The sequence below is a fragment of the Pinus tabuliformis genome, chromosome 4_1 (assembly GCF_031772625.1).
Source record: "Pinus tabuliformis cultivar Carrire ecotype Pingquan chromosome 4_1, CPIR1, whole genome shotgun sequence".
NCBI classification, from domain to species: Eukaryota; Viridiplantae; Streptophyta; class Pinopsida; order Pinales; family Pinaceae; genus Pinus; species Pinus tabuliformis.
The window spans coordinates 74498158-74523471 of record NC_142303.1 but is presented as its reverse complement, the minus strand read 5'-3'; the positions used below and the strand labels follow the sequence as shown (position 1 = coordinate 74523471).

Here is a 25314-nt window from a genome sequence, read left to right as displayed (position 1 = left end):
GACTTCAGGTCAGTGAAGGACTAGTCTAGGACCAGTGGTAGGAGTGGTACATACTATGACGTTGACTTCAGGTCGGTTGAGACTGGTCTGGGACCAGTAGTGGTACATACTATGATGCTGACTTCGGGTCGGTTGAGACTGGTCTGGGACCAGTGGTACACACTTTGAGACTGACTTTGAGTCAGTTGAGGATGATATTGGTCTGGGACCAGTGGTAGGAGTTGTACCCACTATGACGCTGACTTCGGGTTGGTTGAGACTGGTCTGGGACTAGTGGTACATACTCTGAGACTGACTATGAGTCAGTATGATACATCCTTGATCATTTCTTCCTCTTCATAATTCGGACAAAGCAAAGCAGAGTAGAACAGAACAGAGAAGATTAGAAAAAGGCAGAACAAAACAGAGTAGTGTAGGTAGGATAGAGAAGAGCAGAGCAGGGGTCAAGCTTTACAGGGCAGTGCATTTGATGGATGAATAGTAGCGACCGTCAGACAGGTTGTAGATGGAGTTCTCCCTAGTTGAGAGGGAGTGTTAAAATTGGCAACTAGGGCCAAACTCCATGTGGGTCATCTTATTCATGGCTAATAATATTTTTATTAGATTCATCTCGTCGAGAGGTGTAGGATTGATCTAAAGATTATCCGATTCCGATAAGTATTCATGGAGATATGAATTTATTTTGATTATGGAATAATTATCAAGCCGACCTACAATTCATGTAGGCTTAGAAGCCCAACAGTCGCATCTATTCAAACATCAACAGTTGTGTATAAATACAAGGGGACTTTTCCTCATTTGGACTCACTCATCTCATCACATCTCTCTCTCTCTCCTATGCAGAAAAGAGGCTCTTCTCTATTGTGCAGAAAAGAGACTCTCTCTCACATGTGGAAGGAAGGACGCAGTTTTAGGGCTGCAACTGCAGAACCAAAACCTGACCAGCGTTGACCAGAAGACTCCATCCTCAGAACTACATTGTAGGTCCATCTGGATCTCCTCTGAAGGCCACATTTTTTGGTGGTGGAATCAAGTCGATCCGACGGTCGGTTTGCAAGATATTGTTTGCCCTAGTTTAGGATTGATCTAGGGTTTTTCTACTGCTGATGTAAATCATATTTATGTATTATTTCTCTCTGCTGGATTATTGAAGATAAAAGAAGATTTGATCAAAGGGTTTCCCCACATTGGGGTTTGTCCCTGGCTAGCTGCCACATCTTGTGTCTCTTGTCTTGGCTTGTTTTCTATCGATTGTTTAATGTTCTATCTGCACTTTACTTTATGTACATGTGATTGCTAATCTGTGGATAATAATAAGAAAGATAAGTAAATTGTTATAAGCATAGAGCACATCATAACTTAACAATATGTTGTATTTTACTAACTTGTGGACGGTGTTGATGAAGATTATAACTTCTAGATGATTGATGTTATATGGTTCAATCCATGTTTTTATGTTTTTTATATCTAATTCATCATTCTACATGCTTTTGTTGACATATATACAATATATATATATATATATATATATAAAATAAAATAAAATAAATTATATTAGATAACAAATCGCTCCAATCTTGGCACCAATATGTTACTGTTGATCAGCATGAGGATGTCAAGTATTTGGACTTCTATAGTTGTCTAAGTCAGAGTGGTGTCTAGTTTGGCTTGTTCAAGCCGTTGTTCAAATGGGTACATGTGCATTGTAATGTTGAGTCATGTCAAGTGTAAGTCAATTGTCAAGAGTGAATGTAACAGTCATAGAGTAGGTGAAGAGTCATGAGGGTAGTTGAACGGTCACAAAGGGGAATGTCAAGGGTCACCCCACCCTTTTCTATAAATAGTCCCTCATAACTCATTGTACAGGCTTTTGGTCATCCAAGCTTCTACTAAGACTATCTTGAAGAAGGCTTGGACAGTATTGTAATGCACCTTGGCTTCTCCACTACACGAAGCTAGTACATCTCTTTGGAGGAGTAGGCAGATGTGGCTGTAACATTCCACTATTGGGGCTAGTAGGTTTACATGGTGTATTGTATGATTGTGACTTACACTTCTTTAATAATAAGAGCCAACACATTTTCATGCATATGTTGTTATTGTAGTTGGACTGTTCCAATTGCCTTAATGATATATGTTGTTTAACTTACGTACTTGTATATGAACTGATTTGTATGCAATTATATGAATCTTGTTGTTAATGTGTTGCATATGTTGTTAATGTTGTCACCGTCCGTGTCGACTGCTTGTCAGACATCAGACATACCTTTCTCATGAACTTTGCTATATCAACCGTCACACTCATCTCGGATGGAACCGTGAGTGTTGTTCGTGTTATCTTACCTTGTTGTTGTGACTGCTGCATCCGAGTGGACTGCTCCGCCGAAAGTTGTGCATTTCCTTTGTGTGTTTTGTTCCTAGTTGAGTTGGGACTGATCCCTTTCAACCTGGAACTCACTTTCACCTTCCTCTCCCTTCGAAGTGTTGGAACCTCTCATACACATTCCTTGACTCTCTGCATCAGTCACACCCTTGCTACTGACAGAGTTATCTTACTTTCCTCTCTGTGACATCGCGGTCAAGGCATTACCTTACGACCCATTGTTGGGACTCCTACACCAAACGATCTGAGGTCTAATTGGGACTTCTTACCAGGGAGATCCCCTTGACATGTTGGTGGGTCCAGCACCGTCAACATTTCTAGTGCTAGAAGGAGGGCCTAATGACAAGGAGAGTCCTCTCATCCAGTTTTTAACATTTGCATATCTTTCATGGAGTCTTGCATTCTTCTTCCCCCAAGGTGTTTTTCAAATCGTGAAGATGTCTCCATCTCGGGGAAGCTTTTTGATCTCTTGTCCACTCACACATATGATGGTGAAGGTGAAGTGGCCTAGCCTGAGGACTTACATAACTTTCTTTCCACAATTTATGAGGAAGATGAGTTTACTGACGAATAGACCGGGTTGTTGCTTGCATACACACTTCACGAATCTCCATTTCGTTGGGTGCTTAGCCTACCGAATAACACCGTGTACTCATGTGAGCACTTTTGTGATCTTATCAAAGACACGTTCTATCATTTTGATCCAGACCATCTTGATCGGAAACTATTACAGCAACGGAGGGCTCCGCATGAATCCATTATTGATTTTTGGCAGCGCTTCCGTGACTCGCAATTTTAAGCTCCGAGGAGCCAAATGAGGTTCGTTTATCTCTGGGACTGGCTCAAGTACTGTCTTAACAAATTTTCCCATCCCAAGAGGAAGCTTTATGTCAAGCCATGCTCAACCTTCTTCATTGATGGAACTGCGCAATCCCGTGTGGGAGCAAGCACTGTCTCAATGGATTGTCCGCCTCCCTTTCATTCAACAGTTCCACCATCACCTGGTGATGTTGAGGATCATGTTCGCACATCTGTTCATTCTTCACACCCTCCCAACATCCCTCCACTCCATTTTCAGGCAGAGTTGGTTGTGAGTCCTTCGAGTTCCCATATGCATTGTTTTCTTCAACCTCCGTCTTCGCACTTAGGTATTCCTCTGAATGATGTTGTCTTGTGTTCATCGATTCAGACTCTTCACTTGTTGTGAACGAGGAATAACCCATTGACGGAGTTGGTGTTGCACAACCAACATGCGCTATCATTCATGAAGAGTATGAGTGGGAGCTTGAACATCAACACTCAGCGAAGGATGACTCCCTTATGTTCAAGCCCCCTCTGTGCTTTCCTAGCTTCTTTGGTGAACCTGCCATCCATGATTTTACATGTGTGTCTTCAGCCACAGATGCACCCATTGTTGATCACTCGTAGGACTCACCGGATGCTAGTCCATCATTCAAAAATGGAGAGGATAAGTTAGTCATTGAAGATCCTCTTGATCCTTCATCCGTCTTTTCCGGAAACACAAAGGATGAGTTTGTTCGCTTTTCATCTACCCCTCTGTTTGATTCATCTAATCATGAGGATGCTGAAGAATTCATTGATTTTTCTGATCGTGGCAATCGTGATCCATTTGCTTCCATTTTTTATCACGATCATGAATCTATCGCAATTGATCTTTCTAATCCACCGGTTTATGATGATCTACCTGATGATGAAGTTTAGACACCCAAGGCTGGCGAGGCACTTCATCCCGAGCTAATGGTTATGTCAGGTCCTCGCTCTCTTAGGGTCAGTCTCACTTCCGATCATGAAACTGTTCAATCACCCAAGGCTCCTCATCACTCGTCTTTATGCATTGAAGATCCATCTCACACAAAGATCACACTTCCTCCACTCAAACTGCATGATCCCATTACTCATGCATTGGAGGAGTCTTACATTGCAAGCACTTGTTCATGACACAAGTTATCTTTGTTTCTTTCGTTTGCTTGCATGTCTCAGTCAAGAGTGTGCTTTTGCTTCAAAGTTGCACGTAGTGTCACACAACACCATGATAAGTCCACAGGCTGTCCGTCATGCACATGCACTCACTTATGTCCCGTGGGCACTTTGAAACACAAACTGTTGCTATCTTCATTGTTATATCTTTCTTGTATGCTAGTCCGCATAACTGGGTTACTCACGGACCAACCCTTCACCTGCATGGGTCTACCAATGCGTCGGTGGCTGCATTGGAAGTATCACTTCACAAGATCAGGCCCATGCACTGTTAGTGTAGGAGTAGGAGTAGTGTTTTCTTTCGATTGTTTGCTTGCATGCTTGTTTGCTTTCATGCTTTGATTACTTGATTGTTTGCTTGCTTGTTTGTTTGCTTGCTTTACTCTCATTTTTGCTTCTACTTTTCCTCGACTTTGTTGCTAGTTCGTTTGCTTGTTTCGTTCATAGGTTTATTTTGCATGAAACCATGTGTGACTCATGAAACTAGCTGGGTAAAGTACAAGAGGGCTTGTACAACTGTCACTACTTGGTTATCTATCATCTTGCCTTTGTATGATGAACGTGTTACTCTTATTCCATGATACATCAAAGGAAAATATGTATTGTTCGAAGTGAACCTTGGTGTAAACACAATGCTTGCGCACTAACTAGTGTCACCTTCTCTAGTCGATTGTTTTTGGGTTAACCCTTATCAGCTCAGTCAAGTAGAGTAAGGTGAGGGGGGAAACCTTAACAGGCACATCAGAGATACATTAAACTACTTCTCTACTAGAACAACCTCTTCTGCTCTCAAAAAGTCGGGATCCCTCTTCTGCCTCTGAAATGAATGTGTTATACACAGTGAAAATGAAAAATGAAAAAAATGAAAAGTCAAAAAATTCAAAATTCAAAATGAATCAGGCGAAAGAAGAGAAAGGCTTCCTACGCAGGGAGGTGATGCATGTGACTCCGCCGGGGTACTGACCAGGCTCGCTAGCAGCGGAGACATGCTTGTGTTCCTATGTGACTCCACCGGGGTACTGTCCAGGCCTGCTGGCAGTGGAGCAACACCAGAGATGAAACTAAGACTCCGACGACTATACTGCTTGTGCACCTATATACCCCTCAACCCCGATCGGAACAATTGTGGTGCCTTGGATTGGAATGTATGTCAATCGACCAAGAGTCTGGCAGATGCTACATCTTTCATCAAGCTAGTGTGAAGCCAAGATGAGCTAAGAATTGAACAATGCTTCTGGAGGTGTTAGACTCGTTTTCACGAGCAAGGTCCATTCAGAGAGTTGGAGTTCTACCAGTGTGTCGCCAAGTGTTGTAACCACCCTCCAAAATTTTACCTTAGCCTGTTTTGGAGCCTCCCCTGCTAACCTTACACAACACTTTGTTTTTCTTCGTCAAGTACTCAAGCTTCAGTGTTTTCCTTGCAAAAGGGAAGCCTATCGATCACAGCCGATCCATTCCCCTCACAGGCTGCTTACTCGGACTTGGTCCAGCTACAGGCTAAGCAGCTTCCCCTTGAAAAATTGCACATTTTTGGAGGGAAACCAACCTTCCCTCGAGGAATTGTGCAATCCTCTTTGACAGCCTACTGGTCTCCAGGATTGCGCAATCCTACCATCTAACCCTCCCAGCATGATTTACGCAATTTTTCCCAACAACAGGTTGTTCAACCCAGGATTTACGCAAATTTGGGCAGCAGTCAGCTGCTCTGCCCAGAAATTGCACAATCCCCTTAAGCAGTCAACGCAGCTTACAGTCAGGAATGCGCATTTTTCCCAAGTAGTTGAGCACTGGCATGCATGGACAGTCTAGTTGACTAGTTCCACCCAAGACCGAGGAAACTTGACTTGCATGGATGCATGACTTGATCTTCCCGGAATAGCAAGAGACAACATGCAAAAGGCATCCCATGATCCAGGGAGCTATTTTTAGCAATCGGGGGTTACATGCAAACTTGTTTTAGAAATTTCCCTCGAAGTGTCGCTTTTTCCTATATTTGTGGCATGCGCGTCTTGAGACCAAATTTATTTATTCGACGCATCAGAGCTCATTCATTCACATCGATCTTAGAGCTCTGAAATCCCACAACACATCCAGGACACTCTGACACATCCGGCTCAGCTATTCACGGGTAAGTGGCCTCAACTTGTCATTTTCAGCGTTTCTATCGCTTTTTGTGTATTCGTTTGTGTGACTGCTGCTTGCTTGATTTCTTTGAATGCTTGCTGTCATTTACATATATTCTAGCTTGTCCTAGCTCTGTTTCAATTTTCGTCTCTATCTCAATACTGTCGCATGCATGAAACTATTTTGCACAAACGTTCACCCAACTGGCAAACGACCTCACCCACATGCATGTTGATTTGTTTGTTGAATCTTCCATTCATGTTTTGCATGCATTGTTTATCACTTCTACTATCACTTAGTGTCACCATGCATTTCATCGACTTACTTTCTTTCAGTTTCCCATTGACGAGTCAGGCCAACCTTGTCCCAGGCTCTACCCCCACCAAGACTGCATTGTGCAATCTAGGGAAGGAAGGCTCACCTTCCTCTCTAGATTTGCACATTCTTTCCCAGCACTGGCGTCCTAGACTAAATTGCGCATTTCTGGAGGTTAGTGGCTGCTTGGCCCAAACATTTGCGCAAATCTATCCCTGGGCCAGTAGTCTTTCCCAGCTGGCATTGCGCAATCCCAGCAGCCAGTTGCCCAAGTGGATTGCGCATTTCGCAGATCGAACAACCATTCTAGCCTCCCAAATAGCCTAGACTACCTTTTGCGCAGTTTTGGTAGCCAGTCACTCAGCCTCCCAGTGAAATTTGCGCAATCTTGCTCATCAGTTTCCCATGTATGTGTTGTATCCTTCCCCGGATTTGCTCTGTTTTCGCTGACATATTTCTTGCCATGCATGCTACTTGTTTCCATATCTTTCAAGTGTCCATCTGTCTCAATGGCTTCTAAGAGAGAAGGATCCCAAGACACTGATGGTGTTGCAGTTGGAACAACAGTTGAACAGGTGTCCTCTAGCATGCCAATCTACAAAGATACGAAGTTGTATCTAGACAAGGACATCAAACTGAAGTGGCAAGAGGTGAATGAAACATTCGCAGGTACTTTTGGGGAAGACCTTGAAGACCGTCAGGTGTACGTGAACATTCATAAGTCCAACTTGTACTGGATTGCATGCAGATACCCCGCGTTCCCATGCGCAGACATGATTCATTGGATCGTCTCTCACACTGACCCCGAGACAATGACCTTGAGCAGTGTCAATGGGAAGAAGCTTGCAACCTTCTGGGCACGAGATTATGATGAGATGTATCAGATGGACGAGCCCATGACTGTCATGACCCCTCCGTTCAGCTTTCCCAACAGCAGAGGCCACTCCAGAGACATTCTGAAGGATTGGGTAAAGGAGCCAACTTGTTTCAAGATTACCCCTAATCGAATCTATAAGACGAAGATATTGAGGAAGGCATACCAATAATACTTGGTCATATTCGCACGTCAACTGAGTGGACAAGCGAGCATTGAGACCTTCCCTCAGAGTTGGGTGGTCACACTGGACCAACTGGCTAGAGAAGGAAGACTGTGCAACTAGTCCGATATACTGGCTCATCAGCTGAAGCAGCAAGTCACAAAGGCTCGACAGTCACCCAAAGGCATGCATGGAGAGATTTACATGTCCGTCTACATTCTAGATGCAATCTGTGCCCGACATGAGTTCCCGGGCTTAGAATGGGCATGGTCACCGGCGGAGACTATTGTGAGCACATATTTCAAGCTATTCTTCGAGTGCAGCTTCAGAGGAGTGATCATACAGTTGTCCGACCATCTTGTCACCCCAGTGTACAACAGGTTGATATTCGAACATGATACACCCTGCATGTCAGAAGATGCAATGAGGGCATTGTTAGGCATTGCAGATTGGTATGCCTCACCGAACAACACGTTCATCCGAGTGTTCAACATGAAGAAGCCTCCGCATGTTCTCCCAAAGTTTTCTTTGGACATGTTTGTCATGCAAGAAGTAGCGTATCATATCTTAGCGGGATTAACAGCTATGCTGCAGCGGAAGTAGAAGGCACCTTGGCCCACTCTTCCGTTACGGATTGGGTTATACGAAATCCGGACCGTCAAGCAAGCGGATGTCGAAGCTGAACAAATGAGGAAGTACCCATTCGACCTCCGAAGCTTCAACACATATGACCCACATTGCATTGTAAAGGATCACTACATGAGATTTCAGTTCAATTGGATCCATGGAGCATTTCATTAGGCCGAGGAAGATTCATGGAGGCATTGTTACCATTACTCCAGACCTAATGAACAGGTCGATTTAGCCATAGAATGGTTAGCACGATAGCATGAAGCAGCACCACATAGAACACCAACAGTAGCATCAACAACAAAGGAAGCAGAGCCAAGCATACCTGTGTGCGACAAAGGGAAGAGAAAGATTGTCGATTGTATGGAGGAGGAACAAAGTTGCAAGTTTCAAGCAAATCCACTTGTAGAACAAGCAGCTATGGCTATTCAACAGAAGAGGCAGCAGCGCGACAAGTGAATCGCGCAAAGGCAGAGGGATAATAAAAGAATGGAAGAAGTAGAGAGGGAGTTGCATGAGCTGAGGGAGCAACTCCGGAAAGAACAAGCGCTGCACCAACACGAGAAGGAACCGCAACAACAGAAAAATCAGCAGGGGGTGCATCACGTGCAGATAGACGAAGCAGCGCCCGTACAAGTAATTGAATCTTCTAAATAGCTGGCATCAGGCAAACAAGGTGAGCGCTCGTAGGGGCAAGACTTTGCTCATGAGATAGAATAGGCTTTTGAACAGTTGGATGCAGACATGGAGCAACAGGAGATTATGATGAGATGTATTAGATGGATGAGCCCATGACTGTCATGACCCCTCCATTCAGCTTTCCCAACAGCAGAGGCCACTCCAGAGACATTCTGAAGGATTGGGTAAAGGAGCCAGCTCGTTTCAAGATGACCCCTAATCGGATCTATAAGACGAAGATATTGAGGAAGGCATACCAATACTTGGTCATATTCGCATGTCCACTGAGTGGCCAAGCGAGCACTGAGACCATCCCTCAGATTTGGGTGGTCACGCTGGGCCAACTGGCTAGAGAAGGAAGACCGTGCAACTGGTCTGGCATACTGGCTCATCAGCTGAAGGAGCAAGTCACGAAGGCTTGCCAGTCACTCAAAGGCATGCATGGAGAGACTTACATGTCCGCCTACATTCTAGATGTAGTCTATGCCCAACATGATTTCCTGGGCTTAGAATGGGCATGGTCACCGGCAGAGACTATTGTGAGAACATATTTCAAGCTATTCTCCGAGTGCAGCTTCAGAGGAGTGATCATACAACTGTCATCATGTCACCCCAGTGTACAGGTTGATATTCGAACATGATCCACCCCGCATGTCAGAAGAAGCAACAAGGGCATTGTTAGGCATTGCAGATTGGTCTGCCTCACTGGACGGCACGTTCATTCGAGTGTTCAGTGCGAAGAAGCCTCCGCATGTTCTGCCAAAGTTTGCTTTGGATGTGCTTTCCATGCAGGAAGTAGCGTATCATATCTCAACAAGATTAACAACTATGCTACAGCGGAAGTAGAAGGCACCTTGGCCCACTCTTCCATTACGGATTGGGTTATACAAGATTCGGAGCGTCAAGCAAGCAAATGTCGAAGCTGAATAAATGAAGAAGTACCCGTTTGACCTCTAAAGCTTCAACCCATATGACCCACATTGCATTGTGAAGGATCACTGAATGAGAGTTCAGTTCAATTGGATCCATGGGGCATTTCATTGGGCCGAGGAAGACTCATGGAGGTATTGTTACCATTACTCCAGACCCAATGAACAAGTCGGTTTCGCCATAGAATGGTTAGCACAACAGCATGAAGCAGCACCACAAAGAACACCAGCAATAGTAGCAACAACAGAGGCAACAAAGCCAATCATACCTATGCGTGACAAAGGGAAGAGAAAGATTGTCGACCGCATGGAGGAGGAACAAAAGCTGCAAGTTTCGAGCAGATTCACTTGTAGAAAAAGCAGCTATGGCTATTCAACAAAAGAGGCGGCAGCGTGACAAGCGAATCGCGCGAAGGCAGAGGGATAAGAAGAGAATGGAAGAAGCAGAGAGGGAGATGCATGAGCTGAGGAAGAAACTCTTGAAAGAACAAGAGTTGCGCCAACATGAGAAGGAAGTGCAGCAACAGCAGATTTAGGAGGGGGCACATCACATGCGGACAGATGAAGCAGCGCCCGTACAAGTAGTTGATTCTTCTAAACAACGGGCATCAGGTGAAGAGGGTGAGCACTTGTAGGGGCAAGACTTTGCTCATGATATAGAATAGGCTTTTGAACAGTTGGATGTAGTCATGGAGCAACAGGAGTTTGAACAAGATACCGACCTCATCCCTCACCACAAAGAGGTCGACTCGCTTGCTTCAATGCATCCAGATGATGAGCAAGTTTCGAATGACCAAGGAGGCACTGAGATCCTTGGTGGTCAACCAAAAGCAGAGATGCGCAATAGCTCCTTTGATGAATCTCAACATAGAGTTGTGCAACCTGACAGAGTACCAACTCCGAAGGACCGAACATCCCCTGCGCAAGTTGAAGAACAAGTGATCGTGACCAATGTGCACAAGGACCCATCTATTTTGGCCGATGCAACTAGAGTGTATGCCGAAGCCACTAGCTCGAGTGTCCACTTCCTCATAGCTGAGAATGAGTGAATGGCGAAGGAACTACAGGTGGCCAAGAAGGGAGGAGACTTGGTGACAATGTCCGCCTGAGCTGCACTGAAGAAGGCAATACTAGATGAAGTATTGTCCTTGGACACAGTCATGCGAGCAATGTACTCCAAGTTCGGTACCATGCATCAAGCAGTCGTTCATCTTCACAGACGGTAGCATCAATGTGTGAGAAGATCTTGTATCATGAAGAACATACATGTTGTCATTGACAACATGCAAGCATGGATGATGAAGTACAAGGGAGCCCCGCTTCATTTGCCCAAGATGATGAGGGCCAATGTGGTTGAGTTGCAAGCACGTATCCATACTCAGATCCGAAACTATGAGGAACTACGCAACTCATCACTGGCATATAGGCTTCCCATGCACGAGTATTCAAGAGCATGGAGGTTATGGTGCACACACATGCGATTCCATCACTTGGGACTCTCACCCAAGCGAAGACCAAGAAGCAGGTCCAACAGGAGCTTGACTCGTACTTCGACGAGTTGATGCGCGTCGCCACCAGTCCAAACTTTCCTATCAGTGCAGACATCATGCACAAGTATGTTGCTGGTACGACAACAATGAGGACAATTATGCACATGCTTTTAGATGAGTTGGACAGAGGAGCCCGAGCAGTGTACCTGGATGCCATGGAGGCAAGGTTCAGGTTCCAGACAAATGTCACAACGGAACACATGGACACTATTAGAGACTACCAATCTTGGCACCAATATGTTACTGTTGATCAGCATGAGGATGTCGAGCAGTTGGACTTCTATAGTTTTCTAAGTCAGAGTGGTGTCTAGTTTGGCTTGTTCAAGCCATTGTTCACATGGGTACATATGCATTGTAATGTTGAGTCATGTCAAGTGCAAGTCAAGTGTCAAGAGTGAATGTAACAATCATAGAGTATGTGAAGAGTCACGAGGGTAGTTAAACGGTCACAAAGGGGAATGTCAAGGGTCACCCCACCCTTTACTATAAATAGTCCCTCATAACTCATTGTACAGGCTTTTGGTCAACCAAGCTTCTACTAAGACTATCTTGAAGAAGGCTTGGATAGTATTGTAACGTGCCTTGGCTTCTCCACTGCACGGAGATAGTACATATCTTTGGAGGAGTAGGCGGATGTGGCTGTAAGATTCCACTGTTCGGGCTAGCGGGTTTACATGGTGTATTGTATGATTGTGACTTACACTTCTTTAATAATAAAAGCCGCACATTTTCATGCAGATGTTGGTATTGTAGTTGGACTATTCCGGTTGCCTTAATGATATATGTTGTTTAACTTACGTACTTGTATATGAACTTATTTGTATGCAGTTATATGAATCTTATTGTTAATGTGTTGCATATGTTGTTAATGTTGTTACCGCCTGTGTCGACTACTCTGTCAGACATCAGACAGAACTTTCTCATGAACCTTGCTATATCAACCATCACACTCGTCTCACACTGATTCGTGAGTTGTTCGTGTTATCTTACCTTATTGTTGTGACTTCCGCATCCGAGTGGAATGCTTTGCCAGAAACTGTGCATGTCTTTTGTGTGGTGTGTTCCTAGCCGAGTTGGGATTGATCCCTTTCAACTTGTAACTCACTTTCACCTTCTTCTCCCTTCGAAGTGTTGGAACCTCTCGTACACATTCCTTAACTCTTTGCATTAGTCACACCCTTGCTACTAACAGAGTTATCTTACTTGCCTCTGTGCGACATTGCGGTCAAGGCATTACCTTATGACCCACTGTTGGGACTCCTACACCAAAAGATCTGAGATCTAATTGGAACTTCTTACTGAGGAGATCCCTTGACATGTTGGTGGGTCCAGCGCCGTCAACAGGGCTAATATTCGAAGGTGGACTAATTTTCGATGATTTTTCCAAAAAAGAAGATTCGCCTATTTCCATTTTTTATAAAAGTGATTCGCTCAAATTTTACAATAAAAAATTATTTTACCTTAAAAATCGCCAACATTATATAGGAGTATACATAAAATCCTTACAAATTTAAATAATTTTACAAATACATCAATAAACATTTTATAGTTTGCATATTAGGGGCTAGCGAGATTCGTAAATGTTTTTAAGCTTCAAGATAATTTTCGATCCTTAAAATTTTCCCAATTTGATGATGAATGATTTTCCATCCTTGACGAGCCGATACTGGTTGACTCTCCTCATGAATATTGCATCACACACGTACATGTATGGGCTCTCAAACATGACTCCACATACATCAAGGGGAACCGCATCTAGGTCTACTTCATCAATAAAATCAACATTGATAGAAATCTAATTTTGCACTGTTTCATTACCTTCATCTCTACATCCTTATTTACCCATCCCAATGGATATGGGTTTGGATGATCACGACCTTCCAACCCCAACTTCTTGACCAACTCTGCCGCATTGAGATTCACCTGCGATCCTGAGTCAAATAAAGCATCAATCTTTGTCTTCTTGACCTGTATCTTTATATGGAAGAGTTTGGTCGTTTCTTTCTATTCCTGTTGCTAAAGGCTACTTAGATTCACCTCCTTCTGTACTGATGTACAACCGATCTTCTCATCCACATCCAAGTTGCTTTCAACTTGGTTACTCGAATTAGTGGTCATGAGATTCTTCTTCTTGTTCATCAGACTTAGCTCTGGATGCAACTTCCAACATTCCCCCCTTGTATGGCCATCGATGTTGTAGTGGTTTTCATCTTCTTATCTTTTCCCCCCTTTTGCTTCTTCTTCCCCTCCTTAGAAGCTTTTTGTTGCTCATTTTGCTTCAATCCACTTGATTGTGCTCTCTTGAGGCCTATGTTCTCCAGGTACTGTGCTTGTACACAAGCCTCGTCCACCGATTTGGGCTTGATCATCACTTACTCACGCAGATGGCAATGCAGATTCACCAAATAGTTGAGGTGTACATCTGGGTTCTTTGGAGAGATACTCAACATTATAGCCATATTACTAAATTCTATGGTGTAATCCTGCACACTTTAGCCCGACTTTTGCTTGAAGTAATGCCAATGGATCCATTGGTCCTCCACATACCCAATGGGATAAAACTGTGACTTAATGAGGGTTTTGAAATCCTCCTAGTTAGTCACTGGAGGTTCTCCCTCCAACCTCAGGTTATCTGTGTGGCTCTCCCACCAAGTCAGTGCATGGCCTTCTAATTTTAGCAGCGGGAATGAGATCTTTTGCCCTTCTTTGATCTAATGGACACTGAATAAACTTCCAGTTGCGACAACCAGTGGTTCAACTTCAGAGCGTCGATCTCGTCGTGGTACAACCTGATATTACTTTTGCTTCCATTTTAAACAGGGACTGTGATTGATTCACGACACTCGAATTCGGTTGATATTTTTCGGGTCCTTTCTTCAACATGTTCTCCTTTTCTCCCTGATCTTCTAATCCTCATTCTTATTTGTCCTCTGCATTTGAACCCCCACCTTCTCCAAATATCCCTAGCTTGTTATTCAAGGCCGCCATGAGGAGGCTCACATTGCGGTTGATATCTGTGCCTTGTTGTTACAACCACGTAAACCTCACCTTTGCAGGATCACAAGGTTATTTTACAGATTCGTCGGTGATGATTAGGGTTTTACTATTTTCAACCCCGCTGATCTAGATCCCTGCAATCTCCACAAAATACTCAAAGAAACCTACTATGATACCAAATGATCTATACACTGTCGTGGATATTCCACTAGACAATTCAACACAATAGATATGATAATATGATATTAAAAATATGAGATTTTACACCATTACAATTTTATTAAACTTTAAGATCTGTAGATTTAACTGCAATTAGTGCATGCATGCGAATGGAAAGTATGAAGAAAAGTAGAGAACGAAAAAATAAGCTCACACACACACAAACATAAGACACAAGATATGCTCTCTAGGAAACCCTTTCGAGAGAAAACCTAGCTGGAAGATGAGGTTGCTTCGCTCTCTTTCTATCTGGAAATATGGTTGTAGGTACAAAGAAGTAATGAATGTGCACTGTAGGTTGCTACAGCGCACAGAGCCTCTTTGTGTGCTCTACCCCTATCTCTCCTAGCTATCTTTGCTCAACTATGGAACAAAATGCTCTCGAAAGAATGTAATCATCTTCCTCATAGTGGCCCAGTTATAACACAGTGTGATAGCCTACTAATGGTCAATTTTGACTACATCAACTCTTAACTAGAGTTACAATATGGACTCTTCTAGAGTCTTTTATATCATAATCAAGTGGTTAGCCCCATTTCCATGAATAATGGGGGATGATGCAACATCCTCCCGAACTATAGGTGTGAAATGAGGAAGGTCAAATTCCGAGTGACATAAATTTTGCATACAGAATCTGATTGACGCGCTTCTTGTGTCGTTGGAAAAATCTGTGTAGAATAGCATGAAATGATGCAATGCCGAAGCAACAAAGTTTTACCCCCCAAAAACATTGTTCGTTGCCTCAAAACACTCACAAAAGGTTTCAGACCTCGTTTTACCAAACCAGGTCCTGCCGATAAAAATGGTCCCGTGCACTGATTCCTCCACTTTTTCCACTCCAAATGCATCGAGTTGGATGAAAAACAATATAATGATCCATTCTGGATCAATAATAGAACAACTTACTCAAAAGGAAGCATCAGAGTCCTTTGGTAAAAGAGACCAAGTGGAAAAAAATGAGAACAAATATAGATTTAGTTAATATCACGACTAAAAAAATTGTTAAACTGGTTGAAGAAAAACATATTCAGATATTAGAATATGGATGATGAGAATTCTAGGTGAAGATCCAATAATCAATAAAGAAATACTAAGACGTGAAGAAGAAATTATACCTAAAGAAACCAAGAAAATGTTATAAACATGATAGGGGAAAGTCACGCTACAAAGACACCTTATCGACATCCTAATCATAAGAGAAGATAACTTAACCACTAAGTATATTAACATCGCTTAGAAAATAAACCATTAACCTATATTTCAAAGAACACTACTACCAATAAACCTTGAGAATCCTATAAGTACAATGTTAGGCAAAGGATTGAATTAAGATGGTCAAATCGTGTTATAACTCAACAATTCTAGTATGTGCTTAAAAGTTAGCAACATCTTGTATCCAACCATGACGACATCAAAAACAAAAGATATTACAAGTGAAAGTAAATGATGTAAAGCCCTTTCATCAAGATGCTTTGAGAATGATGCAATTTTAAGAGAAAAGTAATGTATAAAGATAAATAGCATAAATATATATAAAATAATATAATAATAAATAATGATAATTAATAATTATGAAAGTACATTACTCCTAATGAAAGGGCACTCCCACCTATATCTATAACCCTCATTTGCAATACCATATCATATTCAACTTATATAATTTATATACTTAGTATCCTTATGGATATCTTTATATTCCAAGTCCTTTGGATATTTTATTAATGAGCCAGGTCTAGCTGTCATAGATAGCAATTCTTGCTAGATTACCTTCTAAAAAGTCATTCTATTATAAATCATTTCTTTTTCCCATGTACCATTTACATTCTTAATGAAAGACGAGTTTCACTTGAAACTCTAGACTTAGATCTTATGTTTAACAATGAAATACAACCTTGGAGAACTATTTGTGGATGTGGACCATATTTCTCCACCATCTAGTAGTTAGATAGATCTTATCAAATCCCACTAAGTTTTCATTACAGCCAAAATTTACGTCACCACGACATACAATTCAATGTACAATTTTATCTCCAAAAATTAAGATGTATTACTCCTACTTTGGTTTCAACATTGTTAACTTCCATCTCTTAAGAGATATGCTCTTAACAAATGACATGGTATATTGAGGTTAATATTGTTAGTTTGTGAACAAATAACTAAATTAAAGGAATATATTACTTTTTGTAAATTATCAAAGACTACTAAGGATATTAGAATTAAGGGAAAAAAAGAAAGAAAAAAGATAGATTTCCAAACTCACTTTGTGGTGAATCATTAGAGTTTACTCATCTACCCAAAGTATCCAAACATCCTAGACACATAAGTGTGGTTTTTTTGAAGCCAATGAGAATGTTAATTTAAATCATGGTTGTGAGGGAGTCTCTATCCCCCTTTCTCCCCACCCCTCTTCTTTATCTTTGATTTACATCCTTTTACTTAAATTTTTAACATTCCCATGAAATGACTTAGGATGTTTGAGAGTGGTTCCGATCTCATTCGATATCATATGGAGAAAGTAGAATTTTAGATCTCACTCAAAATCCAACAAACTTATATGTTTTTTAGGATTTCAGGATTAGGGGGATTGCAATGTTTCCATTGGATTTTATCATGTACTAGGATATGGAACTCGTCAAGGGCACCAATCCCTCTATGTACCTTAATGTTAGTGACATGGGTTGTTGAAATCCTCTATCATGACCCTACTAAAAATGTACCCATCACTCAAACAAAATCTTGACTTGACATCCTACAATTTTTCTATGTTATGTTAATGCTTAGAGAGTGATATTAATGACAGAGATCCCAAGATAGACAATGATTTTGATGATATGTAAGTATTTGTTGTAGCATGATTTTTTGGGATGATAGAGACCATCTAGAGCCTGTTTGTTGATGTATTTTCAGTTTAAATATGGATTGAACTCGATGCTATTTTGGTTATGTGCACCTTACATGCTATATAAATCAAAACTTTTAACTTGTGGACCTGTGGTTGACGAAGATTGTAGCTACTATATGATTGATGCTATATGGTTTAATCCATGTTTTTATGCTTTTTATAATTAATTCATCATTTTACATGCTTTCTTAGAAAGTAGACATTTCTCGTGGCAGCAAGATGCACAAGCATTAGCAATAGATAATAGATTTACTTGTCTTTTCTAGTTTCTAGTAGTTTTTATAACTGTTGACTCTTTCATATTTATTATGATATTTTTTGTAAACAATATATGACAATTTAAGTTTGAAGTTGGCAATTATAACTCATTGGTAATGAATTATGAATATAATACTTCGTGAAAGTTGAAAGTTGAAACATTTCATTTCATGTTAGATATTCTTTGTTTTGGTTTGGTTACTTGGTAATGGTAATGGTAATGGTTACAAGTTACAACTTTAGTGATCAATGATGATAAATGCTATATATCAGATTTTGAAAGCTTGAAACTTTAAAATTGATGAATCATGAGACTTGATATGTTGTATGTTACTAACTTGTGGACGTGATTGATGAAGATTATAACTTCTAGATGATTGATGTTATATGGTTCAATCCATGTTTTTATGTTTTTTATATCTAATTCATCATTCTACATGCTTTTGTTGACATATATACATCAAAATATATATAAAATTATATTATATAACAAATCGCTCCCAAACCGGTAGCTTTTGAAAATGTCACTCCCCGCTCACGCTCCTGCTCACAAGTAACCTTGATTTAAATACCATGTTCAAACTTATCGATGATAGACAAAAGGCTCCGCAAGGATAGACTTTTGCGAATAGAAACAGCCTTTGGTCCAACGTCCTGCTGCACCAAGTAGACTCTAAAGTTACAAATGGTAAACTGAAAGGCATACAACTTTTATTTCATAACTAGGCCTACTAACCATCTGTAACATTATCCCAAACAGAGATGCATATAGAGAAACAATCAGAAATAACCTTGAAAAATCATGAAGGATTTATTTTTCTCCAATTTAATTCTGTATGCCTTTCAGTTTATCATTTGTAACTTGTGTAAATACTTTGTAATCTGGTAATGTACCCATACACTAAATAATGTTTGCACAAACGGTAGCGCTGAAAAACTTTTCAACAAAAATGAATTTGTATGCTTCAGATCATTCACCCATCTTCACTTGTACGTTTTAAATCACTCACTCTGCAGAGCCTCATAAACATCAGCATAAAACTTTGCTTTTCAATGCTTTTCACATTTATAAGATAACAAGTCAGTATAATATTTTAGTAAGATTTCCATTTTTGCATTATAAGATAGTAGACATATCAGGTCAAACGTTTTTTCTACCTGGCACCAATATCCATTTTGCATTATAAGACAAAAGTACACAATTCATGATCCACGTCCCTTCTACTTGCCCCCATTAGAAGCCTTATTACAAACAAGCTTATTTTCATGTTCGAAATGTTTTATGCTTAATTTCTTCAAAGACTCATTTACCATAGCAGTTGGGCACCACTAGGTGTTGATACAACTGAACATATTCAAACTTACTGACAAGAAGCATTACAAGATTCATGATCAACTCTTCCATGTCAAGTATCCCCGACTTACCTGGAATTTTGTTTCTTAGTAAAGTAAAAATAGATATAGGATGTCAAACCAATAATAAGTACGGGAGATAGTTTTACTGCATAGTTGAGGTAAGAATTTGTCTGAGCTGTATTTTGCATCATTCTCCAAAGCCACCTCAGCTGAAAGCGGTGCCCACAACTTGTAAGGAATGTGTCCATAGAAAAATCCTGAAGAGCATGATTTTCAATTAGCTGAATACAGAAACTGGAGATTAAACAGAACTGCATAAATATATTACAAGATAGAGATGGTGACTAGTACCACAGGAAGTTTTTGTTGGTATGCTAAATGCTCAACATGCAATTTCACATTTGATGCAGCTCCCACCCACATGACAGGAAGTACATCTGTATATGCTTTGGACACAATTTCATATAGTGTTGCTGCACCACTTTCAATAGCTTTCAGTACTTTTGTCTCTCTTTCTTTACGATGCCTGGAGCAGCAATATTATTACACTATGCTTAGAGCTCCAGTTGAAGACCATTAAGCAACTTCATGTTTTTGAATAAAAGATTGACTTTCTGTTGTCTTTGTCTAAATAATTTAAGTTATTCTTACTGAATCAGCTTTCAAGAAATAATGTTTCCATTGCCAATTTCAGTCTCTCAAGATAGCATGATTTGCAAGGGGATTGGATCCACCCAGTTTTTGACAAGAAAAGGTTCAGGTGAATACCTTAGTGACAGTAAGCAATGAGAAAGTTCTGAGGAAGTGAATGTTTGTGCAAGAAAAAGTACTTGAAAAAGCAGGCTGGATTATGTAAAACACCGAAGAATACTGAAGTATCATTTAGCATCAAATCACAACAGTCCAAAACGGCATTAAATACCATTAAATCTTCTCTACCCAACATGTTGAGAGACAAAAAAAAAAATCCAGATCCGTGAACCTATTCAAATGCACAAAAGACTACTAATGATAATCAAAAGTTGTGGGAATTCACAACAAAATTTCATTGTCCAATACAAAACTGGTTTTGGGTGAAGAATGTCATAGCAGTATACGTAAGTCTGTAACCATTTTTTGGATACTTTCATGAAAAGTACTGAGCATCCTAAATCATTAGGAGCAACTTGAGACAAGACAAAGGGAGACATAAAAGAGTATAACCAAGTAAATGTCTGATGGAAAAGAATGGGTCTCTTGAAGAAAAAGAAAACACCCAAAATTGCAATCTGTAGATTTCTGGTGTAAAGTTTGTGATTACTAGTTTAAATTCATCACGGTGGTACCAACATATCAACACTTGGAGTTTTCTGTGTTCCTTCAGTCTTCAACAATCCATTTCATTGAGTTCAGGGCCGGATTTTATCATATTACCTCTGTGGGATCATTCATACTTATTTTATTGTGATTTAGAAACACTGCTATTTTTAAAGACAGACATGTAGCTAATTTATACAAGATAGGTTGTATGAAAAGCATTCAGTGGACACTTTCGTTGCATCCAAAACATCATGCATTATCAAGCTTGTTACCTTCTGTATTCTCACTATCTGTAAAATTCCCAAGCACAACGATGAGACCCCAGGGCAACTTAGCCAAGCCACCATTGTCACTTTAGTAGCTTCACCTTTCTCACATTAGACTGCAGATTGTTAAACTAAAGAGAATATGAGAGACAAGCGAGAGAATATAGTTGAGTGAGAGATGTATTATTTCAATGTATGTCAAATTACATAAGATGGTGTCATATATATATATATATATATATATATATATATATATCCATTACTCTTGTTAGGAAATGGTCACTTAATGAATAATTATTTACCTAATTAATAATTACATACATAACACAAATTTATTATAATATTATGAAATCATCATTACAATATCTAACACCCCCTCTTAAAGATGATTTCATTTTCCATAACCCCTCACATTTCTCGAAATTTTCAAACTTCTTATTGGGTGCCTTGATGAAGGTGTCTGCTACTTGATCTTGGGACCTACAATAAATCAGCTATATTTCTTTATTCTGCACTTGTTCTCTGATATAATGATGTTGAATTTCAACATGTTTTGTTTTTGAATGATAAATTGGATTTTTTGTCATCTTGATGGTGCTTTGGTTGTCGCAACATGAAATTGTAGGTTGCATTTGAGGAAGCTTCAAAGTTCTTCATAACCAGACTGCTTTACAAGTTGCTATAACAACTGCTTTGTATTCTGCTTCTATTGTTGAAAGTGCTACCAAAGGTTGCTTTTTACTTGCCCATGAAATTACTCCACTACCAAGGGAAAAAGCATGAACTATTGTAAATTTCTTGTCATCTGTACCACTTGCCCAATCTGCATATGAAAAACCATTCAACATGAAGTTATCATTCTTTTCCAATAAAATACCAAATTGTAAGGTACTTTTGATGTATCTAAGTACTCTTTTTGTTGCATTTCAATGTGTTTTCCTGGGGCAACTTAAAAATCTTGATACCATTCCAACTGCAGAAATTATGTCTGATCTCATTGTAGTAAGATAAATTAATCCTCGAACAAGTTGACGATAAAGAAATTCCTTAACTACATGAGATTTATCACCTTTCAAAGTTTTAAATTTACCTCAATTGGAGTTTTTATTGGATTATAATCTTGCACTCTGAATTTTTCCAACAATTCTGAAGCATACTTCGTGAAATAAAAATCTTATGTGGTTATTGCCAAATTCAATATCCAAACAATAATGTAACAATCCCATGTCAGTCATATCAAAAGATTTAGAAGGACTATCTTTTTCTTCGTGTATCAAATCATTACTGCTGCATGTAAATATCAAGTCATCAACATATACAACCATAATTATAATTTTTTCACCTTTTTCTTTGATATCATAATCACTTCTTTTGGAATTTCTTGATTTAAGATACTTTATGAATCTTTTCATACCATGCTCGAGGGCTTTGTTCTAGGCAGTGTTGCAGGAATCGCCCCCCCCCCCCCCGGATCCAAACGCAGAATCGCGGATCGGAGCGAATCGATCCGGAATCCCCAGTGGAAGCGCGGATCCGTTTTGGAGGTGGCGCGATTCCGGTCAAAAAATGCGATTCCTGCCAATCCATGTTGCGGCCACCCGGAAGCGCGATTCGGCAGACGGTTCGGGCACGGGGTGGCGCCACGCAACCTGCCCGGAAGCGCACGCCACCCGCACGCCACCCAGGCGCAACCCGGACGCAACCCCGCGGGCAGCGAATTAGACACATTTTTTTTTTAATTTCTTTTAAAGTTAAACTTAACTAGCATGAGGGGGTGGGTTAGGGGGTGGGTTAGGTGAGTTTAGGGTGAGTTTAGGGTGACTTTAGAAAAGAATAAAGCCCCCATTCTCTTCTCATTTGCTCACTTTGAGTTTATGAGAGTTGGAGAAGAGAAGAGAGGAGAGGAGAAGAGAAGAGAGGAAAGGAGAGGAGAAGAGAGGAGAGCTTGGAGGAGTGAAGAAGGAGGAGCTAGGAGAAGGAGGAGGAGCTTGGAGCAAGAGCTTGGAGGACTTCATCTACAAGAGCTAAAGAGGTAAGTTTAAACCCCAAACTCCCTTGTTTTTTTGAAAAAAAAATTGTATTTTTCTCCTCTCTCTCCTACTCTTTCCCATTGTTTCTACTTGCTCCTTTATTTACAGGTTGTCCACCACCTATATCCATATTCCAAGATGGTGTTCTTTTGGCTTCTATGTATCATTCCACTCTTGGTTTTAATGATGGCAAGGGTGAGGAATAGAGGGGAAGAGGAAGGGGATGAACTTGGTCCTAATAGTAGTGACCCAATGTATGATGAGGAGGAAGGGTTTGAAGAGGAAGGGGATGAACTTGAAGAGGACACTGAAGCACAAGATGGGAAAGGTACATCAAATCCCTTGTGGAACTATGTGACCAAACTTGAAGGGGGAAAGGGTGGTGGATCTTACAAATGGATGTGCCCTCATGGTTGTCATGGAGGAAAACCATATACGGGTTCATATACCCGTCTGAGGAGGCATCTTTGTGGGGTGCTAGACAGTGATGAAAAAAAGGGTTCTGTGGGGGTAACCATTTGCCCAAACATTTCAAGTGAACAAAGACAAAAATACATCAAAATAGAGATGGCTGCACAACGAAAAAACAAGAAACAAAAAACTCATTCTGAATCAAGTGCAACCTCTAAATTTGGTAGTTGCCCATCTCCTCATGGTACTTTTGCAACCTCTGGAGGTAGAAAAACAATAGGGGATTTCCTTAATGTTACTGGGAGGGATGATGTGGATGGAAAGATAGTCCGTTTTCTTTGTGCTTGCGGTGTACCATTCAATGTGCTTCGCTCTCCCTATTGGCATGAAATGGTAAAGGCCATCAATGAAGCCCCAAAAGGATACAAGGCCCCCAACTATGAGAAAGCTAGAACAGTGTTATTAGAAAGAGAAAAAGCTAAGGTTCAAAGAGCTTTGACACGTTTTACACATGAGTGGGTGGATTCTGGGGTATCCATTGTATCAGATGGGTGGACAAATATTAGAAACCAACATTTGATAAATGTTCTTGGTGTTTCTTCTAGTGGTGCAGTATTTATTGCATCTCATGACTCCTCCTCCATCAGTGCAACTGCACCAAACATTGCAGATCTCCTATTGAAATCAATCAAAGATGTTGGTCCGAATAATGTGGTTCAAGTGATCACAGATAATGCAGCAAATTGTAAGTTAGCAGGAAAAATTATTGAGCGTACTCATCCACACATCTTTTGGTCTGGGTGCCTGGTTCACACATTGAACCTTTTGATGCATGATATTGTGAAACACAAAGATTGTGGGTGGATTGCTGAGGTTTACAGGAAAGGGAAGCAGCTCATTAAATTCATCACAGGGCATACAAGGGTAAACTACTTCTATGGCACTTACTCCAAGTTGCAATTGCTTAAAATTGCAAAGACAAGATTTGCTAGTTATTACCTCACCTTTAGGCGGCGAGTGAGGGTGAGACAAGCTTTAACTAATCTGGTGTGTGCTGAAACATGGGATGAAATTAACGTCAGTACAGATGGTGCTAATGAAGTCAAGGACACTGTTCTTGACAGTTACTTTTGGTCACAGGTTAAATATGTTTTGCAATTCACCAAACCAATTTATTACATGATCAAGTTTGCAGATTCAGATCGACCAGTAATTGGGGAGGTGTATGAGCAAATGGATAGCATGTTGGGGCAGATTAAAGACATTGTTGAGCCTAGAGATACCACCTTGTACAATTATATTCGTGAAGAGGTGGAAAAACGATGGGATATGCTAAATGTTCCATTGCATGCATTAGCATATGTTTTGACACCTAAATACTATCATCCATCATGGCTTTCAAAACCAGCACCTGGGGGGGGAGTCAGGAGAAAACCACACCAAGATAAAGAGGTTCACGAAAAATATATGGCTGCATTGAGTAGATTAATCCCTGATGAGGAGGAGGCTGCATTGGTACGGAGACAGGTGAGCAACTATACGAGCAACACTGGTCCATTTTCGAGCATGCATGCAATTCAAGATCGAGAGCATTTTTCTGCTCTTGAGTGGTGGAACATGCATGGAGGGCCTACTCCACTTCTACAGAGTTTGGCATTGCGGGTGCTATCACAGGTGGTAAACACTTCTTCTGCAGAGAGGTGTTGGAGCTCTTATTCTTTCATCCACAGTGTTAAAAGGAACAGGTTGAATTTAGACCGGGCAGAGAGCTTGGTTTATGTTCATTACAACTTGCGATTGTTGTCCCATTACTGTGAAGATGCAAAGTCTAATAAAGACTTGTTGACTTGGGACAAGAATCCAGAGGAGCCCAATTTGGAGGATGGAGTGTTGCGACTAGAGCAATTAGAGGATTCTCTTATCCAAGTATGT

General features: G+C 40.7%; 1 protein-coding gene across 3 annotated transcripts in view; it reads right to left on the bottom strand.

Annotated features, from left to right (window-relative positions):
• Positions 1-19107: 19107 nt before the first annotated feature.
• LOC149174219 (Metallo-hydrolase/oxidoreductase superfamily protein) overlaps positions 19108-25314 on the bottom strand; it is a 460911-nt gene continuing 454704 nt past the window's right edge. The window contains exons 11-12 of one of the 3 annotated variants that reach the window (XM_089419244.1): positions 19728-19902; positions 19108-19585 (exon numbers count right to left, since the gene is read on the bottom strand). In XM_089419244.1, coding sequence (XP_089275370.1) covers positions 19442-19585; positions 19728-19902 — 319 coding nt within the window. In that variant the 3' untranslated portion in view covers positions 19108-19441. Of the gene's footprint in view, positions 19634-19727; positions 19903-25314 lie in introns of those variants that run through there. The other 2 variants (XM_089419243.1, XM_089419245.1) reach the window with 2 other exon arrangements.